We start from the raw sequence: 22534 nt of genomic DNA, 5'->3' as shown, positions 1-22534 counted from the left end.
TTCTATGATTGCTGGAAGAACATGGTTAAAAAAGCAAACATTTTTAAAAAGAGAAATAATACTGACTCTAGCAGCAATCCCAAACACGGAAGAGGATGATAAATGAGGAATACATTTCGGTCACGGCAAAGAAAGATTATGTGCTTCTCTGTGCTACAGACTGGAAGACTGATCTGGCTCCCTGCCCTTCCTGAATTGAGGGGATGGCTTTGCTCAGCCAGGGAGAGGACAGGCAGCGAGGACGTCTGTAGGACAGAGGAAGGTGGGAGGATTGCCAGAAGGTGACAGTGCCGGCAGGAAAGAGGCATGGCATGTGTGTCGGCAGCCTCTGTCAGCTCCCGGACGCTGGCTCCCTGAAGGCTGCAGCCCCAGCAGCCCCCACCGCAAGCTGGATCCGGGATCTGCACACAGGGAGCACTTGGGGCCCAGCGAAGAGATGTTCCTGCTGCAGGCGATTATGCAAAATGACAAGTGATTGCTTTCCTTTTCAAAGACAACCCCTTTGGAAAAAGCTTTTTCCTCTAAGGACCCAAGGGAAATGGGGGATGGGTGGGAACCCACGGAGCCTTTGTGGATGGAAAAGGCCTGCTTGGAGCTGCGGGGCAGGTCCCTCTGCTTGCTTCATACTTTGACCTCACAGGTTTCCAGGGGGCATTGCCTGGACAGGCCTACAAGATGTGCCTGCAGTCCTTCAGAGCCCCATAGGTGTTGAACATGCGTTTGCATGGCTGCCTCGTCCAGCCTGGGCCAGGGCTCGCCTTCGTGCCAGGCGAGATTTGGAAGGAGGGGACAGCTTCATGGAGCAGAGGCCCTCAGCAAGGGCCTCAGGTTCCTCAGCCAGTTCATTCTCCTCATGCTGAGACAGCTGGCGGTTAAGGGCAATGGCCTCAGCTGCAAAGAGTGTCAGGTCCATGGTGCTGCTGTTTCTGTAGGGGCCGGAAAAGGCATGGAGAAGAGGGCAGCAGGATTGAGATCAGGCAGGCAGGCAGGCAGGCAGGCTCGCAGATGCACCCGCTCACAAAATCCAGCAGATTTTCCTGGGTCAGCTGCTCTCTCCAAAGCAGCTTTGCCTGGGTTTGGAACTTTGCTCGACTAAGATGAGAATGGCCATTGAGTCTCATGGGCTGGACAGTCAGGGCAAATGGCCTCTTCTCAGAGAACCCACCTCCAGGCTCTACCATTGTCCCAGCTCTTCCCAAGCCAAGATGCTGCACTTGTCCCGTCCCCCCCCCCCCGTCCCCCCCCCCCCCCCCCCCCGCAGGCAGGGGCTCTGTACAGGGCCTGTGCTATTTATCTCTGTGCTCCTAGAACCCAGCCCAGAGCCAGAATCGGCCAGACGCTTTGGGTCTGTTGAATAATCATCTAAGAGGGACCCAGGGTTTGGCACTTGGAAGCAGCCTGGGGTGCACAAAGGGAGACTATTGTGGATAGTTCCTCCTAAGAGCTGCAGTGGTCCAGAGCTTCGTGGATGCTGAACATGGGTTTGCACGAGGCTGAGTCCCTAAGGGAGTTTCTGTCCAGCTTAGCTCCGGCTCTATGGGTAGAGCTTGGTAGGAATTTATCTACAGCTGCAATGGGTCCCAGCACAAGTTAACTTGAGCCCGCTGATTCTTACCTTTCCACCTCTAAAACGGGGACTGAAAAACTTAAATTTGTTGTAAAGACTATGGATACAGCACCATCACCTACTGTGTGGCATTTCAGTTGCTGACACGTGCACATGATTGTACCACCCAGTGTCACCTCTGATGTTTGTATGTGATGAAATTGTATTTCTCTTCTTTTTCCTGTTTTTAGTGCTGGGGACTGAAGTCAGGGCCTTGTTGATGCTAAGCTCATGTGCTACCCCTGGACTACACCCTCAGCTAGAACTGCATGTCTCTCACTACATTTCTCAAGATGGACCCTGGTCTTTGAGCTACAAATGATTGTATATGGAATACCATTAGTACCACACTGAACATGTGGTAAGCATTTAAGACATAGAAGCCTAACAGTATATGTGACAACTTGTCCCTCTGCCTTACAGTGACCCCGATTCCTTTTCCTTTTACCAATGCTAGGAGCAAGACCCTCCTGAGAGAATAATCCACAGATAAGGACCATCTTTGGGGTGTAAATGGTGATTAATAGTCACATTCAACTGGGTAGAAAACAGGGGTTTTCCTGCAAAGAGAGACTGAGATGAAGCTGAGAGAGAGAGAGAGAGAGAGAGAGAGAGAGAGAGAGAGATCTATGTGAAGATTGGTGAGAACTGAGAAGTGGGCAGAGAACTCTCTGGAGAGGGCATCAGAGCCTGAAGATGGGCCCATGTCCCATATATGGCTGAGGATTTGAGGGAAAGTCAAGGCCAAGGTAAGAGGGCAGCGGGTAAGATGGAAGCATTTACCTCTGGAGGACTTGCGGCGTGGGGAGTCCCCTTTCTGGAGCTTGCTAGAATGGGAAGGACAGATTGTGGGTAATGCTGCTCCCATCTTCCAAGAGCTGCCCCCACCCAGGCCAGCAGAGGGGCAGGTTACTACAGGTGCTTGGCCCAGCACAGGGACTTGGCTATGCTGGCTGCAGGACTAGGCCCTCCGAGGAGAGAGTGAGCAAGAAAGGTACACTCGGAAGTCACAGCTGCCTCTGCAGACAGTCCTCCTTTCCTGGTAAAGTCTCAATGATCCTCTGACATCCAGTTCAAAGGTCACTTTCCCTGCCACTCTCCCACCCTACTTCAGCAGAGGCCTTGCTGCTTTTTGCCCTTAGCACTTTCTACAGCATCTGTTACACAAGGTCTACCTCTCTCCACTGGGTGAGACAGGCCTGGGCCTTACCCATCTCTGTACTGCTTGGCTCTGACACGCAGTGCATAAGAATGAGCTACTGAGCCACCCTGACATCACTCTGGGCTGGCAATGCTTGCCTCCTTCCAGTGGCGGGGTGACAGAGGCTGGTTAGGGTCTGGCAGACCGAGGACACAGAGACTTCTTACTGGGACTGCCCGTGAAGGATTTAAAGTTGTACAGTGAGGACTTGGCTCCTGAACTCATGGAAAACACTACCATTTGCCTTTTAGACCCCTGCACCCTGACACCCAGCTGCAAGGAGAATCACATGACCCTAGTGCAACCACATAAGCTGCAGGACCTTGCTTGCCTCTGAGTGCTCTTAGCTAACAAAATTTTATACCATAGACCCGGAATGGCAACTCCAGACTGCTTCCTGGGATGGGTTCCTCTGCTAACAGAGGGACCCATGTGTCAGATCCCCCCCCCCCCCGAGGGCTTTAGGGGTTTGGTCTGTGGCCAAGGTTAGAGGCAAATCTTTGGCACACCACGGGTCTGAGCCAGGAGTCAGCTCCTTCTACCATACAATGGCGGAAGCTGCTGTCTCCCCTATCCCCAGCCTAGGGCAGCCACACTGTCTGGGGTGAGAGCTTCCTTGTGATACCTCCAATAGGCCAGTGAGATCTCATGCCACCTATCCTGTGGGCACTCACCCCTTGTACCCACGGGTGCTGAAGAACTTGGGCAGCGCTGAGTCTTTGCTTCGCATCTCGAACCAGGAGCTTAGAGATGAGATCTTTGGCCTCATTGGAGATATGAGCCCAGTCCTTGTCGGGAAACTCGTATTTGCCTTCCTGGATGCTCTCAAATAGCTTGTTCTAGGCATAGAGAGTGCCTTCTGAGATCACATTGGCCAGGGATAGGCAGGATATGCTGCTGCTGATCTGGTCACCCTGGCTCCAACTCTACTACAAGCGATGCTCATGGTTTGAGAATGCCACAGACAGAGCCTCCTTCCTAAATCTCTCCCAGGTCCCACAGTGATACGCAATGACCTCAGAAGGCCAAAATGGCTATGCTACTTGTAGGACAGGAGAAGCGATGTGTAAATATCATCCATAGACTCTCTTTCCTGGCTCCCGGCCACCTCCCGCCACCGCCAGCATGCTACCCCTCTCCTTCCCGCTGTATACATGCAGTAGTTTCATGCCTCCACATCTTGGTCTGTGCTTGTCCTACCTACAGTTCTTGTCTCTTCCCCTGGACCAGACATACTAGAATCTGTTCAGGTTTGCTATTCTCAACAACCCTCCCCAGAATGTCAGCTGACTGAACGTCTATCTCTATTTTACCTTTGGCTTTCCTACCAGAAGAGGGCACCAAAACCTCTCCCAGATGGGACAGTCTCCTATCCTAAATCTGTTTGGTACCCACCCCACCATCACGCTGACCTCTACCTATGCCCAGTGAGGCCCTAGCAGCACTTACCTGGCACACCCTGCAAACCTCTCCCCGGTCCCAGCCACAGTCAGCCCCACAGTGACCTACAAAGGGGGGGTAGCCACTCAGCATGATGTAGAGGACCACACCCAGGCTCCATAGGTCACAGCGCTTGTCATAGAAAGTGGCTTCATCCCTAAAGACCTCCACCACCTCAGGTGCCATATACTCTGCAGAGCCGCACTGTAGGGTAAGGGCATGGGAAGGGGAGATGGCAGAGAGAGAGAGTGAGTTCACGGGTGAGCAGATGGCAAAGTGTAAAACGTAATTCAAGCAAGAGGATGAAGAGATGGAGTCACAGTTCTTGTGAAAGCTGTAGGACTCATTAGTACCCCAAAGACACAAGAGAAACCAGCTGAGGTGTCATCCCCTGTGGCTCACATGGCCAACTCTAAGTTACTGTCTTGTGTTCTTGGGTCTTGGAGCCCCAGGAGGGCCTCCCTACCTCATCTCTCTATAAAGCAGACCCTGTATGTATACACTTAAATGCCAAGAATGGCACAGGGGGGTAATCTGGGGAGATTTGCTTCTATCCTGCAGAGAGTTTTTTAAAGTGACTCTTGCCCAGCTCTTCACTAGCTTACAGGAAGGAAACCTCAGGGTTTAAAATTCAGAGGCCATTGAATCTTGAAGAGCTCTGATGAAATGTCCAGTCTCCCTGCCCTTTAGGAAATGAGGCTCAGGATGGACAGTGGCATAGCCACAGCAGTCTCGGGCCAGGATCCTCCCAGGCCTTGCACAGAAGACTGGTGAGACAAATTAAACATATGCCTCTTGCTTCCCCCTCACTATTTCAGGCTCACCTACTCCTACCCACCCCTCTACCCTACCCTAATTTGGTTAGAAGATGGTGAGTGCTCTCAAGAACAGATAATATTTTCTGTTACTGGCAATTAGAGTTAATGAATTCCAGAACAAGCGAGTGCTATATATTGGATGCCAACATAGAAACATTGCTAATAATGTTGCTTAGACTAAGACACAATATAAGCATATTTAAAGGCAAGTCTTTTTTTTTTAAAAAAAAGGCTATTAGGAACATTCACTGATGAAGCATGCAAATCTCCAAAGAATCATCCTAATTACAGCATATTAAGGATGTGGGGGAGATGTCTTCCGGAGAAGCAGCTCCCAGTGCTACCATTTGAAATACGAAATGTGAAGGGGGAGAAGCAATAGGACAAGTGATCCTCTGGGCATGTGGCCTGGGACCTCACAGTTTTCCCACAGAGTGAATTATGTACTTTCCCGGGTGGGATGATTGTTCCTATCCTCTACCATAAGGGGATAAGCAGGGATGAGGGGTTTACAGGCTCTCCACAGTTTCCATGCAATAGGGCGGGCTGTGCAGTGTCTGTTTTTATTTGGGACAAGAGATAGGATGCAGTCTGTATTTGTGGAGACAATGGACTCTTTTTTGGCAGAGGGGCCACACCCCTAATGAAAGCTCCAATGGCAGTTTCATTAGCAACTGGGTGGGGATTGGTTTGAGAGCCAAAGGACCATTTAAGTGCTACGTACGATTTCCTTTCCTATCCGTCTGTTCAGGGTGCCACAGATTCAGATGCTCCACCATACAGTAGCAGGGGCACATACTAGGAATACGTACTGGAGTTGTCAGCTCTGGTGTGGTTATGGGTGTGCAGGAGTTGTTCAGTTTCACCCCACTGCCCAAGTCAAAGTCACAAATTTTCACTGGAGACACCTGCAAAGGAAGACAGAATCCAGGAGTTGTTATAAGAAGCCGGAGGTCGTGGGGACAACAGCATGACTAACAGGGGTTTGGCTGTCAACAGCAGCTGCTCTATCCGCCAGGCCATATTTGCTGTCCTTGGGTTAGCTAGGCACCTGAGGATGGACTCTCTTCTTCCCTATACAATCTTATTTCCCAAGGGAGGAGCTGAACTAGATGGTATTAAGATTGCTGTGACCTTATTATGATCCTCCCTCTTTTTTCATCATAGCTTCCTTCCCTTCCTCCTCACCCCCTGCCCCCCACCCCCCCACCCCCCGCAACAGGGTCTCTCTACATAGTCTGGCTGTCCTGAACTCACTATGTAGACCAGGCTGATCTCAAACTCACAGAGACTGCCTGCGTCTGCGTCTGTTTCCTGAGTGCTGGGATTAAAGGCATGTATCACACCTCCCTGTTTTAGCAATTCTTTTTTTTTTTTTTTTTTTTTTTTTTTGGTTTTTCGAGACAGGGTTTCTCAGTATAGTTTTGGTGCCTATTCTGGATCTCGCTCTGTAGAGCTTGAACTCACAGAGATCCGCCTGGCTCTGCCTCCCGAGTGCTGGGATTAAAGGCATGTACCACTACTGCTTGGCTGTTTTAGCAATTCTTAAATTACAACCTAGTGGCATCAATTATATACACCATTACCACCATCAGTTTCCAAAATTCTTCCATCCTTCTAAGTGGGAACTAAACTCTAGCAATTACTGCCCGTTTTTGACCCCTCCAGCCTACTTCTGTCTTGATTAATTGCCCTGTTTTAGCTATTTCACGTAATTGGGACATACGTATTTGTATATGTACTCCTTTCACTTAGTGTAAATGTTTTCACTGTTGTTTTGGGCAGTGCTGGGAATGGGACCCTAGGCCTTGTGCATGCTAGGTTAGTACCCCGTCCCCCCTCCCACTGCCGTATCTCCAGTCCTGGCATAAATGTTTTCAAGATTGATGTATGTTAAAGCAGGTGTCAGAACTTCATTCTGTTTTAAGGCTAAGTAATAACCCTTTGTATGTAGAGATCAATTTTGTTTATCTTTCTATTGATGGACACAGGGTTGTTTCCACAGTGGCCACTATGAATCATATTGTTATATAGGTTAGCACACGAATACCTGTTCCAGTTTCTCTTTTCAATTTTGAGCACATACCTAGGAGAACTGCTGAGTCATACCCTGTTTCTACACCTAGCCTTTGGAGGATCTGCCAAACCGTTTCCCACATTTCATAGTACCAGCAATGTTTGAAGATTCCAACTTAACCATATCCTCACCATCACTAATCATTTTCTATTAAAAAACGTAGCCAGTCTAGTAGGTGTATAGTAGTGTCCATCACTTTGGTCTGCAGAGCATCTTTTCATGTGCTTGTGAGCCATCTACAAATGTTCTTGGGGTAAAGTCTATTTCCTAAGTCCTCTGACCATTTCAGAACTGAGCTGCCACTCTGCTGTAGAGTTTTAGGAGGCCTTTATGTATTTTGGACGTTAAACCTTTATCAGATAAATGACTTTCAAATATTTTCTCCCATTATTCAAGTTATCTTTTCTGTTTCTTGATAATGCCTTTTGACATTTAGCCTCTCCTAGAATTTAGGTTTTTTTTTTTTAACCATAAAAAGGGGCAATAAACATGTACTATGGGGAACAAATGAAATAGAGAAGCTGAAAACACCTTGTAAGTCAGAGGCAGTAACAGGAAGTTCTGAGCATCCATGGGCTCTAGGGCCAGGCAGGTTACCTTAGTGTTTGTCCAGGCTTCTCCATTTGCCATGGAATGATTTTGTGTAAGTTTTTTTTAAAAAACCTCTCTGAGAGTCAGTTTCCTCATCCATAAAATGAAGATACTAGTGATATCTATCTTAAGATGTTTTATAAATACTAAATAAGCATAGATGCCTGGTACAATGTGAATATTTGAAATGTTAACTGTAATTTTTATTAATGATCATAATAATGATACATTATGAAGGTGTGTGCCAGAACCACTGAAAGGAAGTCACAGTCACCACAAAATCTTTTTTTTTTTTTTCCTGAGACAGATTCTATGTAGGCCTGGCTGTCCTGGAACTCACTATGTAGATCAGGCTGGCCTGGAACTCATGGAGATCCACCTGCCTCTACCCCTTCAGTGCTGTGATTAAAGGTATGCATTTCCAAAACCAGCAGAAGTCACAAAATTTTACTTGAGCTAATACATTAGCATCCCCACAAAGGACCGTGTGTAGTGGACTGACTCACACGTTCACTTCCAGCTATCCCTTAGCCATGAGCTAAAGCTTCTGCACCCAGACGAACTGTTCTTGCATAAGTACATGCATGCACACACATGAAGCTGTGGATGTGGACTACTGGTACTATCAACCTCTTCTAATACAGAATTTGTTAAATCCATAGACTCTTATGGAAAAGCAAACATTTCCATCTACTAATAGATGGGCTAAGGTAATGTTTACATAGGTTGCACTGTTCAACATAAGCATTGATGTTTTACTATTAATGAGCACCTTTGGAGATAGAAATAGAAACAAACTCTTATCAAGAGGAGTTCCTAACTATTAACTCTAATAGTGGACACATAATACCACTCTATAATTAGCATTTATAGGCAGAGACATAGGCACATAAAAGAACATTTTTTTAGTTGTCTCTGACTCATACAACTACTCTGAAGCACTGGGATAGGAAATATTAATGTTGTGCAAGGCTCACATGTTTTACGAGCTCTCAGGCTGAAGCCATTTATACAGATGATAAGATCAAAGAGGCACAAAGACCAACTACCTGGAATTTTTTTTGGTGTGTGTGGAGGTCATTTCAGACAGGCTCTCATTCTGTAGCTAAGGCTGGCTTTGAACTCGTGGTGACCCTCCTGTTTCAGCCTCCTGAGTGTGGGGATTACAGGTGTGAGCTGCCACATCTAGCAGGAATGTGGGAACGTTCCATGTTAGGTACAACATTCTCATGTGTTCATGATAATAAGCTGAACCTGGTTCTTTGTCAGGGGAACTTCTAACTCCCTGCATTGAGTCAGGGAGGCACTCCTGATCAACATGAACTGTAATACTCCAAACCAGGCCCTAAGTACCTTTTCTGGAGATTCACACAGTATATTTTCTGGCTTCAGATCACGGTGAGCAATGCCTAGAGTGACAAACAGCAAAGAAGGGGTTAACATATGCACATAATTATCAAACATTCTACACACAATTAATTTTTCCCAAATGCTGTTGTTCGCGGATTAATTCCCAATTATGGTACATTAAAAAATCAACGAGCTGCAGGAGGCAGCAGTAACCAGAGACACAAACAGAAAGCACAGTTGATTCTGCAAGTTCTTTTGAAGTGGAGGCTTTAGAAGTCTGGCAGGGATCAGAAGCGCTACATGAATGCCAGCCAGCCTACTTTCAGCACTGCGGAGACATCAGCGAGTTCGTACTGTGCCACCTGACACGAAGCAGAGCAGGCAGCCCTGCAGATGGCAAGGCTTGGGACAGCGATGCAGAAATAATTAGTGCCTTGTTTGAGAGTATCTTGGGGGTCTGGATGGCTCTACCTCATTTCTTCTTGTGCAACTGATTTTAGAAAAAGATTCCTCCAGTGTGACTCCTAGAATGCTCAGAGGACCAAGTGTTAGCCTGCAATTCTCCCAAGGCTTCTTGAAGTTCCTTCTCACCTGCTCGGCATGGCATGTCTGTTGCGGCTGCCCTGTCTGCAGCAAAGCTTTGACCGAGCATGCTGCTCTTTAGAGACAGACACCCCAGTGTTTGGGCCAGACCTCCTGCAGAGGCCTGGCAAATAGTGGCTGACCCATGATGGGGTTAAATTTTGCTGAAATGGCCAAGAAGGCACCTGGGGGAAAAATATCTTCTAACCATAGAAAGGGACAGAGTCAACAAATGAGGCCATGGTGTTTCTGGCAGAGAACACAGAATTCTTCCCTCCTACCTGCCACAGTGCACACAGCGCACACAGCACTGAGACACAGGCCTGGAAGACCGAACAAGAGTCAGACAGCTGCTGCTTCTACAGAGCGAGGAGAAAGCGAACCTGCCACACTCAAACTCCCTGGATGATCATCTTCTCAGGCAGCCTTCCAATTCCCTATAACAGGCCAGGCCCAGGCTTCTGAAGTCACTTCACTAGAGAAGAAACAGCTGAGCTCCAGCAAGCTAAGTAACTTCATCAGTCACCTAATTGAATGAGAACCCAGAGCAACTCAGCCCGGCCTGCACAAATTGAGTCAGGCTACCGCTCACCATACTAAAAGTGAAGGATATTTTCCATTATGGCAAGTGCTCCCACAGAAGATCACAAGCTGCACATGGAGCCTTACTCTCCAAATAGGTGTCCATGGCCCATCTGTGCCTCAGCCTGAGAACTCAGGGAGCCGGGCTGTAATAATGGGTCTGCCTGAGTGAACGTACCAGTCATCCAGCTGCTCTGGTTCATTTCCCAGAGGTTAAGCTGCAGTAGGTCCAGTATTTAAAAGTAGGGAACTTGTTTTGGGGCTGACCCATTCTTGCCCAATTCATCTTTCCGGCATGAAGTTATTTAGAAAACAGCCAAGTTCAGCTGGAAATCGTTTTTCATCCCCTCCAACTTCTAGTCACACGGGCAGCGGGCCAGCTAGATGGTAACAAGCACTTCAGAACTCCTAAGACACCACTGGCCTCTGTTCCCTTTAGTGCATTCTTGTAAATAAATAAATAAATAAAAAATAAAACTGCCTGTACCCCTCCTCCAAGGTATGCTCCCGTGAAAAGCGTGACCCAGTTTTGCAATCTACAGAGGCAGCTTGGGGAGCGGCTGTAAATCTTTGTCAGGCAGGTGTTACCTGCATGCATCCCAGCTTTCAGAAACAGAACCCCCTCCATTCATCACGCTGCACAAAGTACAGACACCCCCTTCTAGGAATTTTCAGCCCAGGTGCAAAGTCAGGGCTCCAGCATGGACACTAGCAGTTTGCAGATCACTTTCAGCCACTGAGGGACCAGGAGGAGTCAATGAGCCTGAACCTCTGCTCACCTGCCACACCTGGATATGATATAGGTCTGACACAGAGTGGAAGGCATCTACAACACACCCACAGCTGGGTCTGAGCGCTCACCGCCACAGCTGTGCAGGGAGTAGAGCTAACTCAAACTATTTGTGCCACCTCCATTCCCTGCCCAACCAGGCAGAACGCTTTACTTCAAGGAAAGTAATTTTAGAAATAAAAACTCTTTATGTCTAGTGGGAGAGGGTAGAGGAAGTAACATTTAACAAAGGACTACTCTGTGCTAGGGGCCATACACACACACACACACACACACACACACATACACACACATATACATACACACATATACACACATACACATACACAGCACTGCTATAAGCCTTTATTATGTATGAATTTATGTACATAGCTGTGTGCATCTTCTGTACGTACTGTGTATATATACATATATATGACAAGAACTGTGCATAGTGACCCCATCACTATACATTGGTATAGTTCCTGACATGTGTGCACACATATGCACAGAAGATACACACAATTACATAAGTGAATTCATCTAACACATAACAAGTATAATGTGTTAAGTACTATGGAGGACACAGTCATCTTTCCTAATCCTTACCATAACACCACAGGGTGAGTGCTACCACTGAAGGAACACAAGAGGGTTACAGGAGGGTAACTCAGTTTTCTATAGCGTTAAAAAAAATGTATGTAGTAGTCTAACAGACTTACAGACATGTGAAAAGATTTAATTCACTGCACAAGTTTTTAAACTATCAGATACACAAGACTAACTATACCCTATCAGGCTAATGTGAAGGAGAAATCCAGGTGATATGTTTTAAAAGATGAAAAGGAATGACGTTAATGCTCACATGGGAACGGGCCATTCATTTATGAGTTTTACATTATTTGTAAAGGAAAAGGGGGGTGGGTGGAGAGATGGCTCCATGGTCAGGAGTATTAATCATTCTTTCAGAAGTGTGGATCCCAGCACCCAAAGCAGGCAGTTCATAACCACCTGTAAGTCTAGCTCCAGGGGGATCTGATGCCTTTGGCCTCCTTGGGCACCAGTGATTACTTACATGCACTACCACACAGACACACATACGCATAGTTAAAAAAATCAAATGAATTTAAAGAAAAAAAGAAAAGAAAAGAAACATCACCCACATAGAGCAACAGCGCACAAACCCACGCATGCTTTGGGCAGTGTGAACTCCAGTCTTCTTCTCCCTTTTTTTTCCTGGACCTCTGTCCTGCCACTCTACTACCATCCTCCACCTTCCACAGTGAAGCCTAGGAGTCATGTCACCTTCCTTTCCAAGTGAACAAGTTAGAATCTTGAGGTGCCAGCTCTGCTACCTCTCAGACAGGTTCCCTGTCGGGACTGTGACCTCTACCTTGGTACCTGGAGGCTGGCCAGCCCAACCTGCCCACCCAAGGCCAAGGCTTGGATCACCTTTAGTGTGCAGGAAGTCAAGGGCAGTGGCAACGTCCCGCACCACTCTGCTGGCTTCTAGCTCGTTGAAGTGCTTCCGCTTCTGGATGTGTGCGAGGATGGAGCCTGGGGAGCAGAGGGATGAGAAAGAAGGCTTTGGAGGCGGAGGCTCCGGTAAGCATAACTTCCTACAGCACGAGTCTGGGGTAGGGACACAGGGCTCACTCACTGCTTAATGTCCAGCACAAGTCTGCTGAATCAGATCGCTACCTTCTATGCCTGTCTATGAGTTCAGAGGCAGAAAACAAATCATATACAAGGTAAAAAGATGCTAATGCTACTGGGGCTGATCTGGCTTCTGAAACCAAAAGGAATTAAAAGTGAACACACGCACAGGGCTGTGGGGGCTTAGAGACATTTCCTCTTCTTCATCGGAACTCAGATCCAGATGAGAACACAGACCTTCCAGTGGAAATTCCCACCCTCATTGTATAAGTAAAACCCTGGGGGTAGCGATATGAGAAGACAAGATTGCTTTTCCTCCTAAAAATCTCCTTTACATGTCATTAATTTTGTTGGCAATGATGAACATTTATTGAGTATTTACTATGTGCCAAGAACTGTTCCATCTTCTTTAAATACATTATCTCAACACAAATGCACAAAATAGATAGAACCTCTTGCCATTTTATGAATGGGCAACTTCATGTCAAAAATGGTCAAGTAATTTGCCTAAGCTCATACACTAGCAAGTTGTGGAGCTATGACTTTAGCCTAGTAAATCCAGCATGTGCATACTTCCTTTCAGTAAGACTGTGGTCCAACTGTTGGGGGGATAGGCAGTCTTGAGCCCACCCACAACCCTTTTAACCCCATAGTCTGGCTTCACCACTAGAGCTACACCTTAAGCAATATGGCTGGAGAGGACCCCAGTTGCGCCCAATATTCTTTAGGCAGAGAATACTATTCTACATACTTCTCAGGTGTCCCCAAGCAGTCAGTTGTTTTACTAACAGTCAGCCAGCCCTTATTGACTCTTTGTGCCTATCAGCACGGTGCTTAAGTATTTCACAATTACTATCTCATTCAGTCTTCACAGCGGCCCTACGAGGTAGGTGCTACCAATAGCTCTACTGTACAGATGAGAATACCATTTGGAAAAGGCTAACTGATGTTTCCAAGGTCACGGTGGCTGATAAGTGTGACTTAAGTTTAGCTTGTTAGTTTCTAAAAGCCCCTCCATGGAGCCTTCAACTCAGCTCTGCACATTCCTGTAACTTCACCTTGCGAATGTGTCCTAGGGCTGGGTGAGCAAAGGGGAGGGAATGTGCTGTTTTTGCTTTCACTAGGTCAGAAGAGCAACTTAAATGTACATTCCAGTGACAGCAGTGTGGTGGCAGACGGGTATCTTCCTTCTACCTGAAGGGTGGCATGTTCTTGTCCTCCTCTGTATCCTGAGTCTGTGTTCCAAACAATGGGGCCCTCTTCTCCTCTGTTTAGCCTCTCTGGACTTCACAATGTAAGCCAAAGCTTCCACTTCATAATTAATTTAGTTAAATAGTAAATGTGTCAAAACAGGGGATTGATAAATTGATCACTAATAGTATCTATATATGGCTCCTATTATAATGAAAAGGCATTTATAGACTGCCCACACAGGTGACATTCTAAGCTCTGCAAAATGCTAATTATCCTCCTTCCCTCCGGCCTCCCTTCTCCCAAACCAAGGGCAGTTTTTAAGTCCTTCATCCTTTTTATTAGCTTGACTCATTTTAGAAGTCTCTGGGATTCATGATGGATGATCACCACCCTGGGTCTTAATCCAAAGTCCAAACACATACTCAACGAGATATACCTCCTTGCAATTTCTCAAAGACCAAGTAAAACCGTGTGTCATCTTCAAAGAATTCAATCAGCTCCAAAATGTTCCTTAAATAGAGAAAAGGAAGGGGGGGGGAGCATTATATGCTAAAGTCCACTAATAAATATCCAATACAGTGGCTGTAGTGGGCAAAAATCAACTTGAAGTCAGAATGCCTATTAAAGACTCATGTTTGAGAAGCAGCCAACAGTGTTAGCAAGATTCAGGTCACCTTATCTTTCCATAATGTTTAGTCTCTGGTGCTTTCACCAGGTCTGTGCTGTCAAACCCCAACCCTAAAACCCACTAGGTAGAGTTATAAAAAGTCCTGGTCACATTAAACTGAATAAAATCTGCAGCCGACTGGAAGCAATTGCGGCTAATAACACTGAATAGTAGGTGTGTGTCCTGGAGGCAAGCAGCAAATAATTACTTGCCCTCCCTCTTGCCCATAAATCATGGGGCAGTATTTACATTGCCTGGAGAAGATGGAAACAGCTGTCAAATAGACTTGGGGCCGAACGTGGGCACCGCTAGACCCTAACTGCTAAGCGCTGCTTAATGAAACCGCCGCGTTCCTGGCCACCGTAGCACTTGTGGCCTTCCCCGGTGAGCACTCTCTGTCTACCCGAGGATTGCAGTGCTCTGCCAACAAGGTCGTCTTGTAGCTCAGTGGGGAAGCCACCAGCCTGGATATTGGAGGTGTTGGGGGCTTTTTTCTTTGGAAGAACGAAATAAACCCAGTCGAGTCTCTAATGCTGGACTAAGAAGCTGCAGGGCTGGAAATAAAAATCTGTCCCTCGTAAAAAAATGCTGACCACTTGGGGAGATACCAGGCTTTTACTAGTGTGAAGGCGTCCAAATAAGATGGCCAAAATGGCCTAATTTGAAAGAAGATTGTAGAGGCAGTGCCTGGAGTTAAATCAACAGCGGCCCCCATCGTCCAAGCTTAATGACAAAGCCATCAATACTAGGCCACTGGCTCCCTGCTGACCCTGCCAAGGAAGGGGGGGGGGAACAAATCTTGGAGGTGACCCTGATTTAAAGCCACAGTGGGAGGGCCACTCATTTGGAGCTGTGTAACACAGGGCTAAAGGTTACTGTGGCCCAGTTATCATCAAGCAAAGAGTGCTGGTCCAGCTTCAGCACGGTAATGGCATCTTACATTGGGAACAGGAAACAGCAGTGAACGGTCTTCAACATGGTGTCTGTATTAAAGCAGCCCTAAAGACTGCTACCAGGCACTACGCTGCTGGCCCATCTTCCATAGGCACTGGAAGAAAACGAAACCCCATTTCTTCCTCAAATAGACACTGATTGGGGGTGCTCATTTTCCTACCTATGGACTACTGTCATTTACGGTATTTTCAGCCAAGAAAAGATAATTTATGGGAGTTACCACTATCCCTTCTCCCCCCTTGAAAGATGGAAGGAGTTACATGCAATTGTGGAGAAGCAGTTCCAATGACATGCTGGAGTCGGGATGGTAAGAAGTAATCCCTCCTGCAGCCAAGCGTTCCCCAGAGGATCAGTCACCTACATAACTTACCTGTTTCCTTGACACTGATATAGCGTCTCCACTTCACGGAATACTCGACTCCGACTGTGCCCTGCTTGCTTTTCAATGATCTGTGGGAAGAATGAAACCTGTCATGTACACTACCTGACCTCAAGACAGATCCCCAGCCAGAGCCCCTGGGAGGAGGCGAGGTTAGACACAATCCAAATCTACTCTCCAGCAGAGTCCGGAGTGGGCTTCAGTGACATGGGGAAGCAGGACACAGGCCCTAGGGCTTCCATGTTGTTGTCTCTGGCCATGTGCACTATCACGGCAGCTTACAAAGCTGCTGCTCTGGGGCTGGAGAGATGGCTCAGTGGTTAAGAACATTGGCTGCTCTTCCAGAGGACCCAGGTTCAATACCCAGCACCCACATGACAGCTCACAACTGTCTGCAACTCCAGTTCCAGGGCATCTGACACCCGCACACAGACAAATGTACACATAAAATAAAAATAAATAAAATATGAAGCTGCTGGCTCTTGGTTATACATGGAGGGCTGGAGCAACCAGTGAGACAGTGACTTCTTTCTTTTTTTTTAAAGATTTATTTATTTATGTATACAGTGTTCTGCCTGCATGTATGCCTGCATGACAGAAGAGGGGGTCACCAGATCTCATTATAGATGCTTGTGAGCCACCATGTGGTTGCTGGGAATTGAACTCAGGACCTCTGGAAGAGCAGCCAGTGCTCTTAACCTCTGAGCCATGTCTCTAGCCCGAGACAGTGATTTCTACTGGCTCTTAATCCCAAAGAGCAGGTATGACTGTGTTGAGATAGAGGAAGGCAAGGATGAGGGAGGAAGAGTGGAGAGGAAGCAAAGACTCTCTACCCAGATGCCACTCTGCAACTCCTACAGATAGAAGAAAAATACTTCCTCTTCTGCTAATCTTACTCTCTGTGTAAGTAATTCAGACATTCCGTGTTGGTCAACCCTGACAACCATGTAAAAAAGGTAAGGAAAGTGTATGTCTTCTGTCTACTCCCAGTCTTCTCTCTAGACCACACTTGCACCCAGCCTAGACAGCTCCTTCAGCACCAAGAGGCTTCACTTCTCCTCCCATAGTGTGGGCAGCTCCCGCTACATGGCTACACCTCCACTTGGAGCTGCTTGGCAAGTGTTGACTGCAAGAAGACATGAGCCCACTCAGCAGTGGTTTGTGTGGGGGTCTAGCTGACTCTGAGAAGCCCTCTGGAGCCATCCAGAGCCCTGGTGCATTGTTAACAGAGCCTGCAGGCAGAGCTAGTTCTGCTTCACAGCTCAGAAGGGAACATCCTGCCCCTTCCTTCTAGCTGCTTGGCACAACACTTCAAAAGATTCTACTATGATGTAGCACAAACATGTGTATCCAACTGTAACTTGGAAGTTAGTCACACCTGTTAGGAAATCACTCTGGACCTATCAGCAAGGTGCAGCGCTGGGGAACAGAAACCATGTTACTCTGAGCTATTTAGCTGCATTCATCAAGCAGGAGTGGTCAGAGTCAGAGACAACTCTCCAGCAGGCAGGCTTTCCAGCAACAGCTGACTTCTCTCTGAGGAGATAACCAACGGGTTCTGACCACTAGCCAGGGAGCAGAACATGGATAATTACTTTGAGTTAGAGGCAGTGTGGATCAGATTGTTGGGACATTCCATCCCAGCTCTATGGTCACTGAGTGGATGCTTAGAGGAAAAGCAGTAGTAAGCCATGTCTTGGGGAGTCATGCTGGGAGACCTAGCTTGTCTTAGGTTGCCTAAAGCTTCCAGAGGGACACGGATCAGAGGGACATGTTTTCCTCCTGTGACTCATTCTGGAAGAAGCAGAACTGTTGCTTGTTCATCCATCCATCCATCCATCCACCCACTCATCCATCCATCCATCCATCCATCCATCCATCCATCCACCCATCCGTCCACCCATCCACCCACTCATCCATTCATCCACCTACCTACTCATTCATCCATATGCTTTTTGAGACAGAGTCTCTCTCTCTATATATATAGTGCTGGCTGGCCTGAAGTTTACTATGTAGATCAGGATGGTCTGGAACTCATAGAGACTTGCCTGTCTTGGCCTCCCAAGTGCTGAGACTAGAGGTTGTATGCCACCACACTGGGCTCCATTCAGTTTAACATTTTTGTATGTGTGTATGCTTTAATCACTTTTAGGCATATTACAAATTCTTTTTAATTTATAGTAATTTGTTTACAAAGAGGAATGGAAGTAGCTCTTTTGTTATATGTAGAACAATACCCCAGCCAGAAGGTTTAGCAGAGATGATCCACAGTTGGGACTGAGGAGAGTTGGTTGGAAGAGATGTTTTTATGGATCCAGTTCAGCAGGGTTCTCTAAGGAGGCAGTGCTTTTAGACTTGATGGCTCAGTTGGCTGATTTGAATAAGCTTAACCAATATGCCTCCAGCTTCAGTAAGCCTTTCCATAGAGCTCAGTGGTCCTCAAACAGTGGGTCTCAGAATCACTGGGGCACATTTGCAAAGATGCAGCTCCAGGTTCTCTCCTACACTGAGAAACCTGGCTCTTTGTGCTCTTAGCTCACTGGCTGATGCCTGCCCACTGCAGTTTAAATCCACCCTCCATCAGGGTGTTCAAACTGTCCTGAGGATCACACTCACCAGGATGGGGACATGCACAGTGCTGGGCCAGGCCCAATTTCTAATGTATTAGGGCCAGATCATGTGCATTTCTCACTCTCTCCAGGGGATACTGGTGCTGTTGGCCGAGGGACCCAACTTTGAGAACCACAGCTCTGCCTCTATTCCTTCAGTAGCCAAAGGGTTTGAAAGTGAGACATGCCAGAGTCATGCAGCTACTTAAAGGCAGCACTGAGGCTAAGTCCACGTCTCCTGCCCCAAAGCCGAGTGCTCAGTCACTTCAGATCTTCGGCCTCACTGTCCTGATACTGGTCATCGCTTGTACTTTGTGGTTTATCAAGTGTGTTCACCAGTTCATTTTTACTCATACCTTCATAATCATTTCACCAGATTTTGAGGGCAGGAACTAACTAACTTTCATTTAGTTATAGAAACCAGAGCTTAAGGAGGTTCAGTGAGTTTCCTGAAGTCAACTAAGTTTGTTAAAAATGATTCAGACAGAGCTTCTACTTCCAAAGCTGATACTGTTTATTACAGAAATCAGAAACAGCCTACTATGTGCCAGACATGGATATAAGCACATTACACATATTAATTTATTTAATCCCCATAATCCTATATAAGTTCTATTATTTACACCCATTTTACAGAAGAGGAAACTGGAGGACAGAAGGCTGAGTAACCTGTTCAAGGTTACAAAGCAATTAAGTAGAAAAGCCCAGAGTTGAGTCCAGCGAATACAGGTATGCACTCCCCTCCATCCTCTTCTTTCTGAGCTACCATGTTGCATAATACACTATTTGGTTTGGGACAAGCTAGGAATGACAATTTTGCAAAGTAGAGGTGGAGACCCAGTGCGACACTCACTTTGACAGCATATTCTTTGCCAGTCTGCAGGCTCACAGCACCCTGGACTTTGGCATAGGCTCCCTCTCCCAGCAACTCAGAGGTCAGCTTGTACATATCTAGAGGTGAAACAGGCGAGAAGAACACCAAGTGAGTCACCCCACCGCAAGCCAGGATGGGAAAAGCTACTGTCACTTGGCTGCTTTGGTCTGCTTACCCAGGCAGAAGGGGCCATGGTACCTCTGCAGCCTCAGTGACAAGGACCTCCCAACTTTCCCAGACAGCTCCCGACTCTCAACAAGACTCAGCAGACCCCTGTTCCTCATTTTAGAGATGAGGTCAGAGGAGGGGTTTCAGTTCAGAACCTGCTTTCTGGGCATCTACTGTGTCGGGTAATATGATAGGGACAGAGTGAGGGACAGAATCCAGCCCCTCCCCTCCAAGGGTTGAGTCCATTATGGAAGGCAAACCTACCCAGCAGCCCAGAGTAACCCAGGCCCTGGTGAGTACCTCAGGGACAGCATGGCAAGAGGGAGGAGTGGGGGAGGAGCAAGCAGGGGAAGAGAAGGGGGAAACCCACTGGGCCATCCGGGGATCCTCGAAGAAGGGTATTATTTGAATGAACAGCATTCATTCATTTACTCATTTGCTGAACACCTACTATGTGCCAAGCTCTGTGCCAGGAATGGAGGATGTGAATGGAATAATAATAACTATTTTATACATACAAAAGTGGAGGTCACCGGAGGAGCCTCAGAGGTTTCTGAAAGTCACCCACAGGAAATCAAGACACAGAGCAGGATGCAAACAATGTCTTAAAGTTCCAGGTCAGAATGGTCATACAGAGCAGTGACAGACCCAGGCTGGACGAGTGTTCAGAACACTAAAGTTCTCTGAGCCCCTTCCAAAGGAAGCTGTGGCTCTACCACAACCCCTGCTGAGCCAACCTCATCCTCCCTTGCTCTTTCCCTGGCTGCTCTCTTGAGGCAACCTAGACTTTAAACCCAGGGCCTGGGCAGAAGACTTAATCAACGTCAAGAGGTTTTATCACTCTCAGTCATGAGATGTCTGTGCTTGCATCAACTAACCCTGAGTGACAGGAAACCCTTCTGTGTTCAATAAACAAACAAAAGACCTGCTGATCTGTGAACTCTTCTAAAGTCCCAGGTACTTTACTCTCCCTCACTGCCCAACACACACACACACATACACACACACACACACACACACACACCAGGTGTGGTGGTGCATGCCTTTAATCCCAGCATCTAGGAGGCAAAGAAGATAGATCTCTATGAGTTCAAGGCTAGCCTAGTCTACACAGTGAGTTCTAGGATAGTCAGGGCTATATAGGGAGACCCTATCTCAGAAAAAAAAAAAAAGAACAAACCATAAACCTCTATTCTAAGTACTTTCTTGGTTCCATTACAGTCTGGTCTTGCAGCTGTCTATATGAATGGATGCTACACTGTTCACTATTATTTGTAGGTGATTTAAATGGCATGCTTTTTTCCCTAGAACATCCTTTAGTACGGGCCTTTTACACATACCAGGATGTTAGCTGATTGGAGTAAAGTATTCCTGATTCATACAGTGTTTGTTATCAGAACAGTCTACAAAACTATCAGTTTGCTGGTATATGTGCGAGGCTAGGAAGAGGGCCCATGAGGGGAAGCTACTTCAAGTCTTACAGTGAAAAACCATATAAAGGGGATATGCTATTCCTAAAGGTGGCTACTCATCCTTTGACCACTTTGTAGAAACACCCAGTGATTCACATCTTCTCACCGAATGCCCAGAGGTAACCCTGGCATCCCCCAGCCTAGTGCCTTGAGCTTGGTCAACCAAAACTTCTGATGATGCAACATCCTGTCCCTTGGATGCAATGAATTCTCAGAGGAGCCAAGCACACGCAACACAAGTCGCTGCAGCCTCTGGGAGGCCAGTTTCCCACTGGGAGAAGACTGCGGTGTCACTGCAGCTGTGGCCTGGGTGTTTTCGCTTCCTCTTTCCTGGTTCTTCTGCCTCCCAGCCTTCCAGGAACCACGAGGCGGCGGCTCATATGGAAGAGGGGCTGACACACGGGAGGCTCTCAGCTCTCGAAGATTGGTTGTTCTGCCACTGAGATGATGCTCACACCACTCAGAGGAGGCCAGTGCCTCGCCTGAGAGATTTGCCCATCCTTTCTCCCTCTTGACCGCTTCTCACTCACCCCTGTCTTATTAATCACAAGGACAAGCTGGCTCTAAGGTGAGGTGGCCTGGAATCTGGTCCCGTGGATATCAGAGATGCCTCCCCCCTCCTGCAGCACTCAGGCCTAGACCAACCTTCAAACTTTCCTGGCAGAGAGTCAGTGGCCCGGGTCTTGCGCTTCTTCTTCCTCCTCTTGTCACTATCCACGATGGGAAGGGGCTCACTGCTGCCCATCTCTGGGAGACAAGAGGGAACGGGAGGGAAATTGCACTGTACCGATCAAGCAGTGAGTTCACTCAGAAGGAGAAGAGTGAGACCCAGGAGTTTTATACTGACGGTTTTAAACATCTGTGAGGGATATTGATTTGTTTGGACCCAGGAGGCAAAACTAAAGGCAAAACCATTATAGGAGATCATTAACTGTAGGAAGGGACTCAGACAGGCAGCTAGATTAGGAGAGGGGACCAGAAGTCTGCATTTGCCAAGCTCATTAGCACATGGATTTAGATCTGCCAGCAGCTAAACCAGAGTTCCCAAACAGAACAAGCAATCTACAAGCAGGGCCCACCTGTGATCATCAGAAAGGGAGGATCCCTGGGGCTAGGAGCTAGGTAGGAATAGAACCTGACGGTAAAACCAGAAGCTGAGCAATATTTCCATGGATATGCACTGGGGCTGTGAAAGGCCTGCTATGGAGTCTGCCTTATCCCCAAAGGTAACAAGATGGGTAGGGGGGCTGGGTTGAGAATAGCCCCCAATTTCTTCACTCCCAGGAGCACAGATGAGTGCCACATCACCCTCTCCTTCCCTGGTTCTTCCTTGAAAGAATGCAGGGAGGCCTGCAGCTGACAAGTCTAAGACAGGCTGCTGGATGAGGTCACTTATTGTAAAAACATCATTATCTCTCCCTGGCAGGCACCTGGCTCCCATGCTGGCAGACACAGACACGGGACATATTGGGCAGGAAGGGTCAGGACAGAATGAGGCAGCAGGAGACTGGGATGGGAAGGAGAAAAGGAGGAACAATGACAGCC

The 22534-nt window shown here is 47.3% G+C and overlaps 1 protein-coding gene across 4 annotated transcripts in view; it reads right to left on the bottom strand.

Moving 5' to 3' along the window:
* Positions 1-314: 314 nt before the first annotated feature.
* The window catches only part of Mknk1 (MAPK interacting serine/threonine kinase 1), a 30688-nt gene continuing 8468 nt past the window's right edge, over positions 315-22534 (bottom strand). For 2 of the 4 annotated variants that reach the window (XM_059254740.1, XM_059254739.1), the window contains exons 2-12: positions 21635-21736; positions 19329-19426; positions 15858-15937; positions 14303-14376; positions 12469-12573; positions 9087-9142; positions 5878-5973; positions 4257-4451; positions 3482-3646; positions 2390-2433; positions 315-926 (exon numbers count right to left, since the gene is read on the bottom strand). In XM_059254740.1, the coding sequence (XP_059110723.1) occupies positions 692-926; positions 2390-2433; positions 3482-3646; positions 4257-4451; positions 5878-5973; positions 9087-9142; positions 12469-12573; positions 14303-14376; positions 15858-15937; positions 19329-19426; positions 21635-21734 (1248 nt within the window). In that variant the 5' untranslated portion in view covers positions 21735-21736 and the 3' untranslated portion in view covers positions 315-691. The remainder of the gene's footprint in view (positions 927-2389; positions 2434-3481; positions 3647-4256; positions 4452-5877; positions 5974-9086; positions 9143-12468; positions 12574-14302; positions 14377-15857; positions 15938-19328; positions 19427-21634; positions 21737-22534) is intronic. The other 2 variants (XM_059254741.1, XM_059254742.1) reach the window with 2 other exon arrangements.

The sequence above is a fragment of the Peromyscus eremicus genome, chromosome 2 (genome assembly GCF_949786415.1).
Source record: "Peromyscus eremicus chromosome 2, PerEre_H2_v1, whole genome shotgun sequence".
Taxonomy (NCBI): Eukaryota; Metazoa; Chordata; class Mammalia; order Rodentia; family Cricetidae; genus Peromyscus; species Peromyscus eremicus.
This window is presented reverse-complemented; position numbering and strand designations above follow the sequence as displayed.